General features: G+C 40.6%; 1 protein-coding gene across 2 annotated transcripts; it reads left to right on the top strand.

The window, feature by feature from the left end:
• The first annotated feature begins 808 nt into the window (after window positions 1-808).
• On the top strand, window positions 809-15491 carry LOC127582059 (sodium-dependent phosphate transport protein 2B-like). Of its 2 annotated transcripts, XM_052037031.1 has the most exons (13): window positions 810-953; window positions 1305-1395; window positions 1504-1632; window positions 1726-1854; window positions 2484-2627; window positions 2760-2871; window positions 3730-3925; window positions 8076-8171; window positions 9332-9452; window positions 9909-10076; window positions 10620-10736; window positions 10842-10966; window positions 13366-15491. In XM_052037031.1, the coding sequence occupies exons 2-13, from the start codon at window positions 1305-1307 to the stop codon at window positions 13936-13938; spliced, it is 2001 nt and encodes a 666-aa protein (XP_051892991.1). In that variant the 5' UTR covers window positions 810-953; the 3' UTR covers window positions 13939-15491. The 2 variants fall into 2 exon arrangements, with proteins under 2 accessions (XP_051892999.1, XP_051892991.1); XM_052037039.1 differs by lacking the exon at window positions 2484-2627 and having other exon boundaries at window positions 809-953; window positions 13366-15466.
• The last annotated feature ends 273 nt before the right edge of the window (window positions 15492-15764 follow it).

Genomic DNA, 15764 nt, shown 5'->3' with positions numbered 1-15764 from the left:
CCAACCTCAAAGTACTTCATGATGGTGGACGTCAGAGCCACCAGGCGGTAGTCATTACGGTATGTTACCTTGTTTTTCTTAGGTACCAGGATGACCGTGGTTTTCTTAAAGTCAGTGGGAACCTCAGACTGAAACAGGGAGAGGTTAAAAATGTCTGCAAATATCCCCGCCAGCTGATCTGCACAGGATCTAAGGACATGGCTGGGGACACCATCTGGGCTTGATGCTTTCTGTGGGTTCACTCTCCGGAAGACTGATCTGACGTCTGCAACAGATGTTAGAAGATGTTAGTAGACAGGTCAATAGTTAGGGAGCATAGTTGAAACAAGGATCAGAGGGCAGGTCAGTAAAGAAGTTTTCACCTAGAGGATGTTGTGTGTCTCACTGCGAGAAAGGTTACTGGAGACAGAAACCTTCAGAGCATTTGAAAAGTAACTGGACGACTACTTGCTGTACCATCGTCTGCAGGGCAATAGATGAGGAATGGGAAGTGCAATTAGGCAGTCATAGACAGGACTTGACAAACCACCTTTGTGCCTTAAATTTCTGCTGTTCTCAATCTGACACAATTACAACACAGATAACCTATGGAAGTTTTAACTTTGGAGCTACATGCAACAGGTGGGCAAATCATTTATCTGGTTGTGAAACTGAGAATAAATCAATATTTTCGTTAATAAATTATACTTATCTTGAAGAGCTGAGGAAATTTAAGCGTTAGCTGATCTAGCGCTATCTCCAAAGCAATATAGTTGCTATACATAACAGTTTGCTGGTTAGGTTAAATATTACAAAGGGTCAGTAAGGTAATTTTTCAGGGAGTGCATCACGTGATTCTTCGACATTCAATTCGCTCCCTTGTATTCTGTATAAAAACGGTGTTGAGAGTGCGAAGTAAACCTCTCATGATCAGCACTGAAGGATTCTCTTTAATCTTCTACCAGCTAGAATAGGTGAGCAGACGATTGGAGCAGACGCCAGTGAATTGACACTTAATCATCTATTATTTATTAATTGCAAATTGCTTTTATTGTTTGCTTAGAATTTGCTTCTAAATTTAGTTTTTTTTATTGTTCAACAGTGTTCAATTTCCTTCTGTCTTTGTAGTTCACTTTTCTTATTATTTAAATAATTATAGCCTTTCCTTTCCAAACAATTTACTCAGCGGTTACGAGCCGAAACCTGCCAACCCTGGGAGAAAAGAAAATGCAGAAATGGGGAGGAAAATCTGGCTCATGTTAACTTGCAGTAGTCTGCTGATCAGTGCTGAAACAAACTAACCATTTGAACACTGCTCCTTACAGATGACCATGGCCCCACGGGCTGAAGTGGAGGGCTCGCAGAGCAGCTCTGGAACCACTGAGCACGGGGATGACTCCAAGCCGAGAGTGAACGGTGAGTAGAGTCTCCGCCGGCGGAGCCCAGGCTCCGGCTCTTCTGGTTGTGGCCGCTCCTTGTTGCTTTCAGCCCTAATCTCACCCTCTTCAACAATTGCTCCTCCAGGGGTCGGGAAGATCACTACGAACGGATCGGCGCTGCTTCCTGCTTCTTCCACCGTCGCCCTGGTGGAGAATGAGCCCGAGGATCCCTGGGCACTACCTAAACTCGAGGCGACCGGCACCAAGTGGTCAGGTACCTGCCACTTACCCCAATGCCCCCTTATCCTCCTTCGCGCCCTTGTCTCCTGACTAGTCAGACCCTTTAAACAATGATTCTTGTTGGCAGAACTCAGCACCAGGATGAAGGTGTTTCGAGTGCTGATCGCGGTGTTGAAGATTGCTTCACTTTTTGGATTTCTCTACTTCTTCGTCTGTTCTCTGGACATCCTCAGTTCGGCGTTCCAGCTTGTTGGAGGTGAGACTTACGGGGGTCACAAGAGACTGCAAGTGCAGGAGGCTGCGGGCAACCAGCAATCTGCTGGACCCGCTGAGTTCCTCCGTGGATGCTGGAACCTGGAGGAACTCACACAAGATGCTGGAGGAAGTCGGCGGGTCAGGCAGCATCTGTGGAGCGAAATGGACAGTCGACGTTTCGTGGAGAAACGTCCAGAGGAAGGGGCTCGGCCCGAAACGTCGACTGTCCGTTTCCCTCCGTAGATGCTGTCTGACCCACCGAGCTCCCCCCCAGCACCTTGTGTGAGTTCCTCCAGCAGATTGTTTGAACTCCTCGGGGGTAGGGTTGGGAGCTTTCTCTGTACACTTTCTGTCCATCCATCGAACCAGGACAAGGGGAGGAAATACCTCATGAGAGGTGAGGAGCAGGGACAACCTTGTTTGCTGTGTAGGGTAGGAGTGGAACGATCCGCCTTTGCAAGCAGTTCGGGTCCCCCGTGCAAACGGGGCATTGGATAACTCGTCCACACGGGGCTGAAAGGTTCATTCTCTCTTCTGCATTTGGGTAGGCGTCTGAAGGCAGGCCAAAGTTCCGACAGTAGGCGGCATTCGTTTTTCGTCTAAAGTCCCTTATCGTCTGCTGTTCCGCAGGTAAAACCGCTGGAGATATTTTCAAAGATAATGCGGTCCTGGCAAACCCTGTAGCTGGCCTGGTGATTGGCATTTTAGTCACCGTTCTGGTTCAAAGCTCAAGCACCTCGTCTTCTATAGTAGTCAGCATGGTGTCCTCCGGCTGTAAGTACACCGTGTTCTCAAATCCACCACACCAGACTGGAGCTTCAGTTCAAAAATTCCACGTTTGGAGGTGTGGCAGTGACTCCCTGCTCTTACTTTCCCTTATTTACTTTGTTTTTTTTTTCTTTTCAGTGTTAGGAGTGAAATCAGCTATCCCAGTGATAATGGGAACCAACATCGGTACCTCAGTGACCAACACCATCGTGGCCTTAATGCAGTCCGGAGACCGAAATGAATTCAGAAGGTACATGATCCCCGTTTGAGCTGTTCCTTTTACGTCCCGGGCTAACAGTGAGTGGACAAAAGTTATGAAGAGACAAGTAGAAGTTCTGTTATTTCAGTCAGCCATTCGGTTGTATGGCTCATTTTGTTCTGTACTGGGGACAAGAAGAGGAGTTCCCATGATTTTAAGTGCAATGGATCCAAACAGACTGGTAAGAATGGGGACGTGAGATTTACATAGAGAAGTGAAGTGATTGATTTTGAAGGAAGAAGGAGAGAAAGTAGAAATTTCTGGTGCATTTGTAATGAGCGTACAGGGAGGCCTGGGATCTACCTGGGCTTTGGAGGATGGCTGGATGAGTTGAGGAGGTTGCTAAATACTGATCTGGGTGCAGTGGAGATTTACCAGAATGAAACCAAGGATGAAATAACCCACAGTTATGTAAAGAAGTTGGAGTTCTCCTTTGAGCAGAGACCTGATAGCAGTGTTTCAAACTACAAACGATTTTGATGGACTAGGTAAGGAGAAACTCCTTCCCTTGGCAGAAGGATTGGTAAATGGGGTAAATGAAGTAGCATGAAAGAAAAATAATACACATTGCTATGATTTAGAATACACTGCCTGAAAACCCAATGGAAGCAGATTCATGTATAGTTTCATAAAGGTAGTTGGAAAAAGGTCAGTGAGATGAAAGGGGTAGTACTTTCAAAGAGCTGACACAGAAATTTTAAATGCAACTCATACACATTTACCTGAATTTGTAGGCTGTTTGGTCTGGGTTCACAGGAAGGATATGGCTGATGAGTCATGGTTTGACTATCAAACTCGTTTGCATGATTAAGATTATGGATGTGCTAACCATATTAACTTCCTTTCCAGAGCCTTTGCAGGTGCAACTGTACATGATTTCTTTAATTGGCTCTCGGTGCTAATCCTGCTGCCAATTGAAGCGGCCTCTGGCTATCTATACCATCTCACTGGCATTATTGTCAAGTCATTTGATATCGAGAGTGGTGAAGATGCCCCAGATCTGTTAAAAGTTATTACTGATCCCCTCACAAAGCTTATTGTACAGGTAAGCCATTAGTAATCAATTCATTATTGAGCCACTGACCAAAATGATAGGGCTGATTGTTTACTTCCCTTCCCCATCTCCCACACAGGATGCCAGACAGGTACAATGGGGCCAAAGTGTTGAGTATCTCTCAGCCTGATTGACCTCTCCAGCACCTTGTGGTGGAACAGAGAACAAAGTGCATGACAGCAGTTCTGTAGCTATTGTCCTGGCCACAAATACTGAAGGATACTTTGGATGCTGCTGATATCCAAGAAATCTTGAACCAAAGATCTGGTTGGGAAAAGTTTACATATTATTTAGTTGACTTCCAGCTTCTCTCCAAACCGCTTCCAGACCTTCTCCTCCCCTTTCCCTGTGCACCTCACCAAACCCCAGGATCCCAGTGCAAGTCCTACCTTAATCATTTTAGACTACTATTGTTACTACTGGGTGGGTAGGTCATAAATGTCCACTCATCTAATATCCTTAGTATTGCTACTTCTACGCATAATTGTAGCTCCAAGCCCAGGTCCACTCAGTAAATAGTAGGGAAGGAACAAAGACCTGATTTAACAGGACATCATCACTCTTGCTTCTATGCCATTGTGATGAAGAAAACAGCCTAATATTCTTTTTAAGATGGAATTGTAAAAATAGTTTTCACCTCTTTATCACCTTTATAGGTTCCTATAGGTTACAGTACACAAGCAGCTGTAAAATAGTTATTGTGTAACTGAATCTAATCAAGCATATTAATGAGAGCTATCATTTATTTGAAGTAAGATGCCAGGGATGAATTATAGTTCCTTCTATGATTAAGATAATTAAGATCACTCCAAGGGTCAGTAGTAGTATGCAATTTAAAAGTCCATAGTTTCCAGCTCTGTTGTAGGGACTTGAGTATTTTATTGGGCAGACTTTGCAGTGTAGTACTGAGGGGCTTGTATTGAGGTTAATGCCATTTTTGGATAAGATTTTAAACTGAACTTTTAGATCCCCCACATAGTGCTGTGGTCATTAAACTGATGGCCCAAAGGAGCAGGACAAATATTTCCAGTGTGAACATGGGCAAAGTAGATATATCAAAAGGCAGCTTTATGAGAAGTTACATCATTTATTTGAGGAGGAATGGAGGTTGCTGTTTGAGTTAACTCAGTGAAAGAAATTGTATACAGGAAGTCCCTGGGTTACAAATCAGTTCCGTTTTTGAGACTGTTCGTAACCTGATTTTGTATGTAACTCCAAACAGTGTCCACGCATGAGCACTTGGCCCGGGGATCGCAGCCGCACATGGCCCCAGCCGCACATGCACACTTGGCCTGGGGTTCCCCAGCCACACATGCGCACTTGGCCCGGGGTTGGGCCAAAGAAGGTGTACCACCGCCGTGGTAGGATCGGGGGCTGGGCCCGCTTATGAACTGAAGGTCGTTAAGACCACAAAGGTCAGATCGTATATACGGGTGTTCGTAAGTCAGGCGTTCGTAAGTCGGGGACTTCTTGTACTATACAACTTGGAGATGAGACAAAGAATATTTCAACATCTGTGAACATACTGAACATATTTCAGTGTCCTTTCTGAGTTGCTGACTCTGACTTCTATTTCAAATAATCAAGATGGTCACGCATCTTACATACTACGTAGGGAAGCTAAGAGTTGTTTCTTACTTTTACACAGAAACAGACCATTCAACCCACTGGGTCCATGTCACCTCCTAGAAGAAAAATCACATCAGTACCATTACCCCACCTCCTTCCCCTGTAGCCCTACACCTTATTCTCTCTCATGCCCATCGACTCCTCTGTATCCTTTTGCCACTTACTTCCACTAAGGAGTAATTCACAGAAGCCAATTAAACTATCAGCATGTCTTTGGGATGTGGGAAGAAGCCTAAGCACCCAGCAGAAATCCACACAGTCACATGCAGTGCAGCAGAGGGAGGATCAGTGTCTGGTCTCTGGAGCTGTGAAGCAGCAGTGCTAATGCAAGCACAGTTAGTGCTGCCTCACAGCTCCACTGATCTGGGTGTGATCCTGATCTTGGGTACTGTCTATATAGAGGTTGCACATTCTCTCTGTCACTGGATGGGTTTCTGCTGGGTGCTCCAGTTTCTCTTCACATCCCAATGACATGCTGGGGAGTTAATTGGCTACTATAATTTACCCCTTACTGTAGGTAAATGGCAAAAGCAATCAAAGGGAAGTGGGTGGGCATATGAGAGAGGATAAGTTGTAGGTATGAGGGTAAGGAGGGGTGGGTAATGGGACTGATAGAATTATTCTGTTGGCATGGACATGACAGGTCAAATAGCTTCCTTCTGTGTTGCAGTCTGGAAGAACTACAAGGACCATTTGTTGCACAGTTAGGCTTTGTTATTCCAGTATTTCATTATTTGCCTTTGCTGGGCATGTTTCCAATGGCAGTTAGTTCACGGCTGCTATTATTGTTGTCCACTCTGCAGGCAGAAAGCTGGCAATGTTAACCTTCAGTGTGAAACCTGGAGTGCTGTTTTATTTATAAAAATTGTTATTCTTCTTTATCCCATGTCTACATTTTGAAAGAAAACCGTGACAGTTTGCGGAGTTTATAGTGAAAAGTTGGATATGGTAGTTGTAGCGATTATTATTTTACAACTGCTCCCTAAATTTCTTTCATACCACACACTCCTCCTCTGAGGCACACCTCAAAGCTAATGCCAAACCTTGGGCCACCTGACCTTGTGTCTCTTTACATAGCTCAGTGTTGAATCTTACCTGATAATGGTCCTATTGTTTGTTGTCATGCGCATACATGCCCAGGGTATAAATGCCATGAAAATTAGCTTTTTGCAGCAGCAGCACAGTACACTACAAACATAAGCTAACATAAACTTAAATTAATATAAATTATACATAACTTTCACAATGAAATAAATAAAATAAACATAACATTAATGCAAGTTAAGAGAGAAAAAAAGAAATATAAAAGAGGTAGTGTTAGGGTGTTTCAGGTTGGTTCAAGAACCTGATGGCAGTGGGTAAGAAGCTGTTGTTGAACCTTGAGGTGTGGGTCTTCAGGCTCCTGTACTTCTCACCTTATGGCAGCACTTAGAAGAGGACATGGCCCAGATGGCAGGGGCCCTTAATGATGAATGTTGCCTTCCTGAGACATCCCCTTTTGTAGATGCCCTTGATGGTGGGAAGAGCTGTACCCATGACGGAACTGGCTGAGTCCACCACTCTGTAGCCTCTTGCATTCCTGTGCATTGGAGTTTCCATACCATCTCTAAGAAAGTAGAGATGTTGGCACTCCTTCGTGGTTGCATCTATGTGCTGGGCCCAGGATAGGTCCTCCAAGATGCTGACAGCCAGGAATTTGAAGTTGCTCACCCTTTCCACCTCAGACCCTTCAAAGACAAATGTTGCGTGTTCACCTGACCTCCCCTTCCTAATTTCCACAATCAGTTGCTTGGTTTTGCTGACATTGAGTGCAAAGTTGTTGTTATGACACCACTCAATCAGCTGACATATCTCACTACTGCATGTCTCATCACAATCTGTGATTCTGCCAACAATGGTAGAGTCATCAGTAAATTTATAGATGGCATTGGAGCTATGCTTAGTTACACAGTCAGAGATATAGAGAGAATAGAGCAGAGGGCTAAGCAAGCAACCCTGAGGTGCGCCTGTGTTGATAAGTGGGGAGTAGATGAGGCTTCCAATCCATATAGATTGAGACCCGTACTATGAAGGATATTGTTTTATTTTTCACTACTCCAAAAGCAGTATGCAAACATGAGGTAGTGAATCTGGGAATTTTAATTCAGTAAGTAAAAAAAGAAACTGGAAACAACAAAGGCTGATATTGGTAAAAGTCAGCACAAAGCTGTTGGACCTCCGCCAAAGCTCAACTACTTTAATAGTGAGTAACGGGGACCAAAACCTGGTGTCCCTAACCCATCTGATTCATGTCCCAGACCAATAACAACAACTGCCTTCACATGAGGCTGAGCAAGCATACCACCTGTATTAAAAAAACTGCAAGAAAACTCGAAGTCTGCAGATGAGCCATAAGTAATATCCTTGCCCATATGCCCTGTTTCCTTAAAGTCATTAATTCCATATTCAGTGGCAAACAAAAATCTGGGTATTTTTTATTCATCTGATTTATAAAGTAATAATGTCATTTCAGCTGGACAGATCTGTAATAAATGACATAGCAACGGGAAATCCAGCAGCGGCAAACAAAAGCCTCATCAAAGAATGGTGCAAGACCACAACTGAACTGGCAAGTGAACAAGAAATGTAGTTAACCTCATGCATAATATAATGAATAACCAACAGTGATTAAGAGTATTGTCAATCTGGTTCAGTGACTGCATATATAAGCACATTCATGAAAATTAATACAATTTATTATTGAATAATAGCTAAGTGGTACAAGCAAACTATAGAAGCTGTTTAAAAGCTGTCACTTATTTTAACCGGGCCCAGAATTAGTAGGACGTCTGTGTGGGAGAGGAATTTTGGGTGGAACCTCTTTCTCTGACTTTTTTGGCTAAAATATTCTGACAGGAGAAGGGTCTTGGGTGATGGGAGGGAGATAGCTCTTCTTGATTTGTATATGCAAACTAACGTCTGGGACACAATAAAAGCAGCTAAAAGTATAAGTTAATGTAGACTGATAAGACCATAAGCTCATAAGAAACAGGATCAGGAGTGGACTAATAGGGCTCCTTCAGTCTGCTCCACCATTTAATATGACTATGACTGATTCAACTTATCTCAGGTCCACTTTCCTGCCCTTGTCCCCAGAACTATTGATTCCCTTACTGATTAAAAATCTATCTGAGCTTTGAATAAACTCAAGGATTCCTCCTCTGCTGTGTACTGACACAAAAGCTCAAGAACCATTAACAGAAGAAATTCATCCTCATTTCTGTCTTAAATGGGTGCCCACTTCTTCTGAGACTGACCTCTGGCCCTAGACTCTCCCACAAAGGGAAACATCCTCCCAGCACTTAATATATGATGTAACTAACAGAAGTTCTGCAACAGTGATGAATAAGAATGATCAATGTGTTAAGAGAAAGGAGGCAACTAATGAAGAAATACAGGTAAAAAGCTGTTAGCAGGAAGGTCTGAAAAAACTAGCGTAACCATAATGAAAATCTGAGCAGAACACTGAGAAAGAAATGAATACTATTGCTTTATATAAATGAATGATAAAGTATGAAGAACATAAAAGATTATTATTATGGAGAATTGGCAATGAATATTAGTTTGAGGATAGGGTACAGAATATAGGTTGGTGGAAAAAAATTACCTTGCAAGGCTAATAGTTAAGTAGAATTTGGTACTGCTGGTGTAGTTGTGTAGAGTTTCAGACAACATTAGCTTGGGGGAGAAAGGTTACTGATTACTGGAATGCTTGTTTCTTGCTCATAGGTTGAAAAAAATGTGACTGTTCCCAATGAACTGAATTGCACATCATCTGAATTTTGTTGGAGTGACAGCAATAATACTTGGACTCTGAAAAATATGTCAGAAACAATAAATGTTGAAAAATGTAAGTGAATAGCTAATTCAAATTTTACAATATTATTTAATAAACTAAATGCACATTGGCAATTTGAAAATGAAGGGGTTTCACTAAAGTTTGTATAAATAAATGTTTGGTTAAGTATAGAATAATGGACTAGATACAAATAGATTAAACTACTTCAAGACACTCTTTAAAAACTGTCAAGCATATCTCTTCCTTTAGCTCTGGGTCAACTTCTGGCTTGTCATTTTTTAAGCAATTAATCACCATAGGGCATTTTTAAAATTTCATTCAAAGTAAGTGAAAACTTCTATCCATCTACATGCCTTATTTGGAAAATAACAAACGCAATTTCAAATTATGGATGCCATACTCTGCTATTAAGTATTAATCCTAGACAAAGATATTTGGAGTATATATTAGAATATTACTGAGACAATTAACTGAGACATTGCTTCTGGTTTATTGTTTTCATTTTAGGCCACCATCTCTTTTTGACTACAACCATATCGGATTTAGGAGTTGGCCTCATCCTTCTTGCAGGCTCTTTGTTAATCCTGTGCACCTGCTTAATACTTATTGTCAAGCTTCTCAACTCAATGTTAAAAGGACAGGTTGCTTCTGTTATCAAAAAAATTATTAATACAGGTAAATGAAAAAACTTGAAATATATGGGGTAAAGCACATATGTTGTAACATTCTAATATAAACCATTAAACAGAGACCCTATTTGGTATTATAATATTTCCCTACGTTTTAGATATGTTGATTCCTTCATATAAAATATAAATATATTTAAGAATCTTGGATCATGCAATTTTATTTTATCTTTTTAAAACCAATTCTATGAAATTATGCAATGAATAGGAAAGTTCTGGCCAATACATCACTACTGCAGTAAAATTTTTAATAAATGGTTTTTACAAAATTATATACCTTAAGAGCAAAGGGAATTTCAATGCAGTGGGAGTTTATCTCTATTTTACACTAATGCAATTTAATTGCTATCTTGCAAATCTGACCTTTAGTTATTTGAATATACTTAGTAAAATTCAGTTTACATGTCAATGTCCAATTTACATGCAATATTATCCAAGGAAGATATATTAGTTACTCTTCAGTAATTTATATGTGGGCATATATGATAAGCAAAAAGAACTCTTGTTCATTTAAATTCTAATCCTTTTGCAGATTTCAAATACCCATTTGGTTGGGTAACAGGATATATAGCCATTGCCGTAGGTGCTGGAATGACTTTTGTTGTTCAAAGTAGTTCTATTTTTACCTCTGCTCTTACTCCATTAGTTGGTAAGTTTTGGAGGAAAAAGTTTTTGTGAAAAATGAGTAGATAAAATTCAAATATTTTACCTTTTTGTGTTTTAAGTACCATTTTTGTTTTTATCCCCCTGACAGGAATTGGTGTGATAAGTATTGAGCGAGTCTATCCTCTTACACTGGGTTCCAATATTGGTACCACCACAACAGCTATTATAGCTGCTCTTGCCAGTCCAGGAAAAACCTTAGCTAACTCTTTACAGGTGAGCCACAAACAGACCAATCAATTTTGGTACTTGTTATTTTACATGCTTTGCAGTCTTTCAGTGGTTTAGTCTGGCCATCCAGAGGTCTGAATTAATAATCAGAGAATGCAAACTTTTCTTACGTTGGAACTAACAGTAATCAGCCATAACCAGGATTAGATCCAGTATTTTGTTCAAGTGTCCATTTTTTCATGTTTGGTTTATCATTGTTGCAAAAGTACTTGGGACAAAGTTTGTTTTTGTTTCATATAACCAGTTGTCATGACCTGGGCTTCACCCCCCGAGATGTTTGAGTGTGGTTTATCAGAGATTATCAATCCTTTGCTCACCCAGAGTTCAACACAGAACATAGAACAGCACAGCACAGGAGAAGCCCTTCAGCCCATGATATTGTACCGAACTAATTGAGCTAATGATGGCTAATTAAACTAATCCCTTCTGCCTGCACGATCCATATCCCTCCATTTTCTTCATATTCATGCACCTATTTATGAGTCTCTTAAACACCTCTCTCGTATCTGTCTCCACCACCAACCCCAGCAGCGCATTCCAGGCACCCACCACTCTGCATAAAAAAAACAACTTGCGCCGCTCAGCTCCTTTGAACTTTCCCCCTCTCACCATAAATGGAGGCTAAAGAAATTTGGCATGTCCCCTCTGACACTCACCAACTTTTAAATATTGACCATAGAAAGCATCCTATCTGGATGCATCATGGCTTGGTATGGCAACTGCTCTGCCCGAGATCACAAGAAACTGCAGAGAGTTGTGGACATAGCCCAGCACGTCATGGAAACCAGCCTCCCCTCCATGGACTCTGTCTACACCTCTTGCTGCCTTGGTTGAGCAGCCAGCATAATCAAAGACCCAACACACCCCAGACATTCTCTCTTCTCCCCTCTCCCATCAGGCAGAAGATACAGGAGCCTGAGGGCACATACCACCGGGCTCAAGGACAGCTTCTATCCCACTGTGATGAGACTATTGAATGGTTCTCTTATACGATGAGATGGACTCTTGATCCCACAATCTACCTTATTATGACCTTGCACTTCATTGTCTACCTGCACTGCACATCCTCTGTAGCTGTGACACTTTACTCTGTTTTCTGTTATTGTTTTTACTCTGTACTACCTCAATGTACTGTGTAATGAATTGATCTGTATGAACGGTATGCAAGACAAGCTTTTCACTGTACCTTGGTACAAGTGACAATAATAAACCAATACCAATAAATGCATGCCCTCTAGTATTAGACATTTCAACCCTGGGAAAAAGATACCAGTTGTCTATTCTATCAATGTCTCTCATAATTTTATAAATTTCATGTTCACTTCAAATTTTTCTCAGATTGATTAGCTGAAGAGTGACCAAACACTAGTCCTAGCTGATTTCTTTGTCGCCTACCCCAGAGTTGCTGAAGTCAACTGCAGCAGACCCAGTTGCCACTTAATGAAAATTATCCAAAAATCAATGGTTTTGATTGAAAATCTAGGGATTAACTGTTTATCAGGAGAGTTAATAACTAGATTTGAGATGTTGCAAAAGTTACTTGGGAGAAAGTTTGTTTTTGTTTCATGTAGTCAGTAGTTGTGATCTGGACTTCACCTCCTTAGATAGTGGTGGAAGCAGATTCATTAAAGACTTTCAAAATACTTGAGAAGGAGAAATTTAAATTTGCAGCATTGCAGAAAGACCAAGGAAATGGAAGTGGGATTGATAAAATGGCTTTTTCAAGGAGCTTGAACATTCTGCGTTGAATGTCCTTGTTGCTTTCAAATGTCCTTATGGAAGGAGACCATTCAGTCCTTCATGTTTATGTTGGCTCACAGAGCAATCTTATCTTCCCACCCATTTCCCTGTAATCAACTATCTCGCACATACCCATTTAAAACCACTTTGATTTTCCCACCAGCCACCTCAATAGGGCTAATTTACAGTCATTAATTTACCCAATAACTGGCACATCTTTGGGAAGTGGGAAGGAAGCAGAGCACCCAGGAGAAACCTACACTGACATAGGTGGAAAGTGCAAATGCCACACAGACTCAGCGAGAAATAAAATTTTGCAAATCTTATCAGGCTTATAAATATTCTTTTTGATTCTATATTGCTGATCCCCATAACACATCAAAACATCAGATTTGGGGCTGCGAAGATATACTTAAATATTCTGAAATAAATATTACATGACAACTGTGAATGAAAGACTGAATAATTACAACATTCATGGTCTTGGTTCATTGTTCAATATATTAGCGGCTGTCTTAAGCAGGAATCCAAATGCACCTAATTAGTAATAGCTCCAAGTATATACTGAATATTCAATCATAGTTTTTTTAAGGTTGAAAAATAGATTTTTAATGTATTTTAATGTTCTTTTTTTATCCTTATAGATTGCCTTGTGTCATTTCTTTTTTAATATCTCTGGAATCATCATTTGGTATCCCATGCCATTTATGCGTCTGCCCATTCGTCTAGCCAAAGGATTGGGAACATATACCTCCAAATACAGGTGGTTTGCAGTTATCTATTTGATTCTGTGCTTCCTGCTGCTCCCTCTGATCGTATTTGGGCTGTCAGTTGCTGGTTGGCAGGTTCTGACTGGAGTAGGTGTTCCTGTTGTGGCGTTTATAATCATTGCAATTATTATCAACATTATGCAAAGAAAATGCCCAAGGTTTTTGCCGAAGGTGTTACAAACATGGGACTTCCTTCCAATCTGGATGCATTCCTTGGAACCGTGGGACAGAGTCATACAGCGTGTTATGGCATGTTGTTCTACTCGGTGTTTTGGAAAGTGTGGGTGCTGCAAGAAGAATGATGAGGAAAGTCTTGACAAAACAGAAAAGCAGTCCAAATCTTTTGAGGTTTATGAAAATCCAGTAATATTAGAGAATGAAGAACAAGATATTAAGACATTCCCAGCTATGGAAAGTAAAACAAAAGTTAATTCAACAATTATGTAGCAATTAAACCACTGAATCGCTTAAATGTGCCTTTGCAAAGTGGTGCAGTATCTTTTAAGGTTTATCCAATATGAGTTCCTGTCACTTCTGGTATCCCAAATGGTTAGTACTGTTAACAAAATTTCTGGTAGAAGTGATTTCTTCACCAATTCACACTGTTTTGTATTCAATCATTGCAAACCTTCATTATAGTACATATGAACAAAAGTGTAAATTGGTGTTAATACAAATTCAATGCGTGGCTTTAAACAAAGGCACAACAGCTTTATCCCAGGTGGTATTTGAAAAGTCAGTTTTTCTGGTGCTTCCTTGTTGGTTTGTATTTAGTGGGAGATTCATAACTTCACCGTGCCAGTGAATTCTCTCCCATTTGTAGAAAATAACTTCAAAATAACATTTATCTGGAATAAATTAACATTCCAAAAGGATGGGATGAAAACCTTCAATACTTTTGGACTAATTGAAAGAAATGGTTGTCAAGAACTATGAGCACTTGTATACCAGTGTCCAAATGCTACCGGGGGAAATTTGTGCTTTTGTCTCTAGCAGTAAATGTCGCCGGTTGTGCCCCATTCTGGCACACTTAGTTTTGTTGACTTCAGTGGAAGTGAAGGTGCAGAGGTTGAGTAGAAATAGAGGCAGACACTCTTACACACTGGCAACCAAAGATGGGTTTCTTGGGGTTCCAAATACAAATTACTGAAGGTCAAGTTCCAATGATTTATGGGTACATCAATTTTGTTGGATGGTGCTAGAATAATAATTCTTGCTTGCAGAGTTCACAATGAGCTGCCTTATTCACTTCCAAGTTTTCACGACCTGAATTATGAAAGCAATGCAAAACTATTGTTACCTATCTGAAACTATTCCATAACTTTTCCAACCAGTGATTTCACTTTGGGGATTGAATATGGTAACGGGAATTGAATCAAAGTATCTGTAATATGCTACTTTCAAGATATTTTGAAATGGTGATGAGCAAGGGGCATTCAAACAAGGCAGCATAAACTTTTATGGCAGAATGCTGCATTTCAGGGTTGTATTTCCAGCCTTGGCCAGAGGCCTTTGATTGCTACTAGGTGAACTTCAGGATTTCTTAACAGAGTTAAATGCAGACCTGTGGAATAATCCATCTCTGGGCCAAGCCATAACTGGCGAGATCAGTCCTATCTGATGGAAGCTCAGCCCATGCAAGGTAGCCAAAACAATGACAGCCAGGGAGTGCCTGGTTGTATTTATTTGTGGCAGCAGAACTGGAAGTGAGGAATCTAAGGAAGGTGAAATAATGTATAAAAACATAGAACGGCAAACAAAATGGACTCCCCTAAATTGTAAATTTGTCAGGAGACATTAAAGGGGTTTATAAATATTCTTTTATTGTTTTTTATAAAATATATAATTTATGTATTGAATGAGTAGTTGCCTAAATGTGCACTAACATGTCAATTTGAATAATGGACATTTGTGTATATTTTGTTACTTATTTTTCTACTGTATTGTAGATTTTAAACAACATTTAATGTGTGATTTAAAATATACATTAAGTACATTACAAAAAAAATTGTTCTTGTGATTTATTTTACTAACTTGCTTTCACTCGTGGAGATGCGACCATTTCTCTGTGTAAGAGCCAGTACATTTCCTGGCCCCCATATGGATTTACTGGCTGAGCTATGCCAGCTGTGCTGTGCTGATGGACATCCCCAGCATTTACACTTGGCAATCTGCCTTTGGTCCCTTCATTAATGGGGATTTCAATGTGGATTGTAGGGCTATGGTGAAGAAAGGGAAGAATAAGGTCTGTTCCTTTTATAAATTGTAGTTAC

The sequence above is a fragment of the Pristis pectinata genome, chromosome 2 (assembly GCF_009764475.1).
Source record: "Pristis pectinata isolate sPriPec2 chromosome 2, sPriPec2.1.pri, whole genome shotgun sequence".
Taxonomy (NCBI): domain Eukaryota; kingdom Metazoa; phylum Chordata; class Chondrichthyes; order Rhinopristiformes; family Pristidae; genus Pristis; species Pristis pectinata.
The sequence above is the reverse complement of the archived record's forward strand: the minus strand, read 5'-3'. Positions and strand labels throughout refer to the sequence as shown.

Coding starts and splice junctions, on each gene's coding strand:
- LOC127582059 (XM_052037031.1), top strand. CDS start 1,305: ATGACCATGGCCCCACGGGCTGAAGTGGAGGGCTCGCAGAGCAGCTCT. Junction 2,872..3,729: donor GACCGAAATGAATTCAGAAG/GTACATGATCCC, acceptor CTTCCTTTCCAG/AGCCTTTGCAGGTGCAACTG. Junction 8,172..9,331: donor GCAAGACCACAACTGAACTG/GCAAGTGAACAA, acceptor TCTTGCTCATAG/GTTGAAAAAAATGTGACTGT.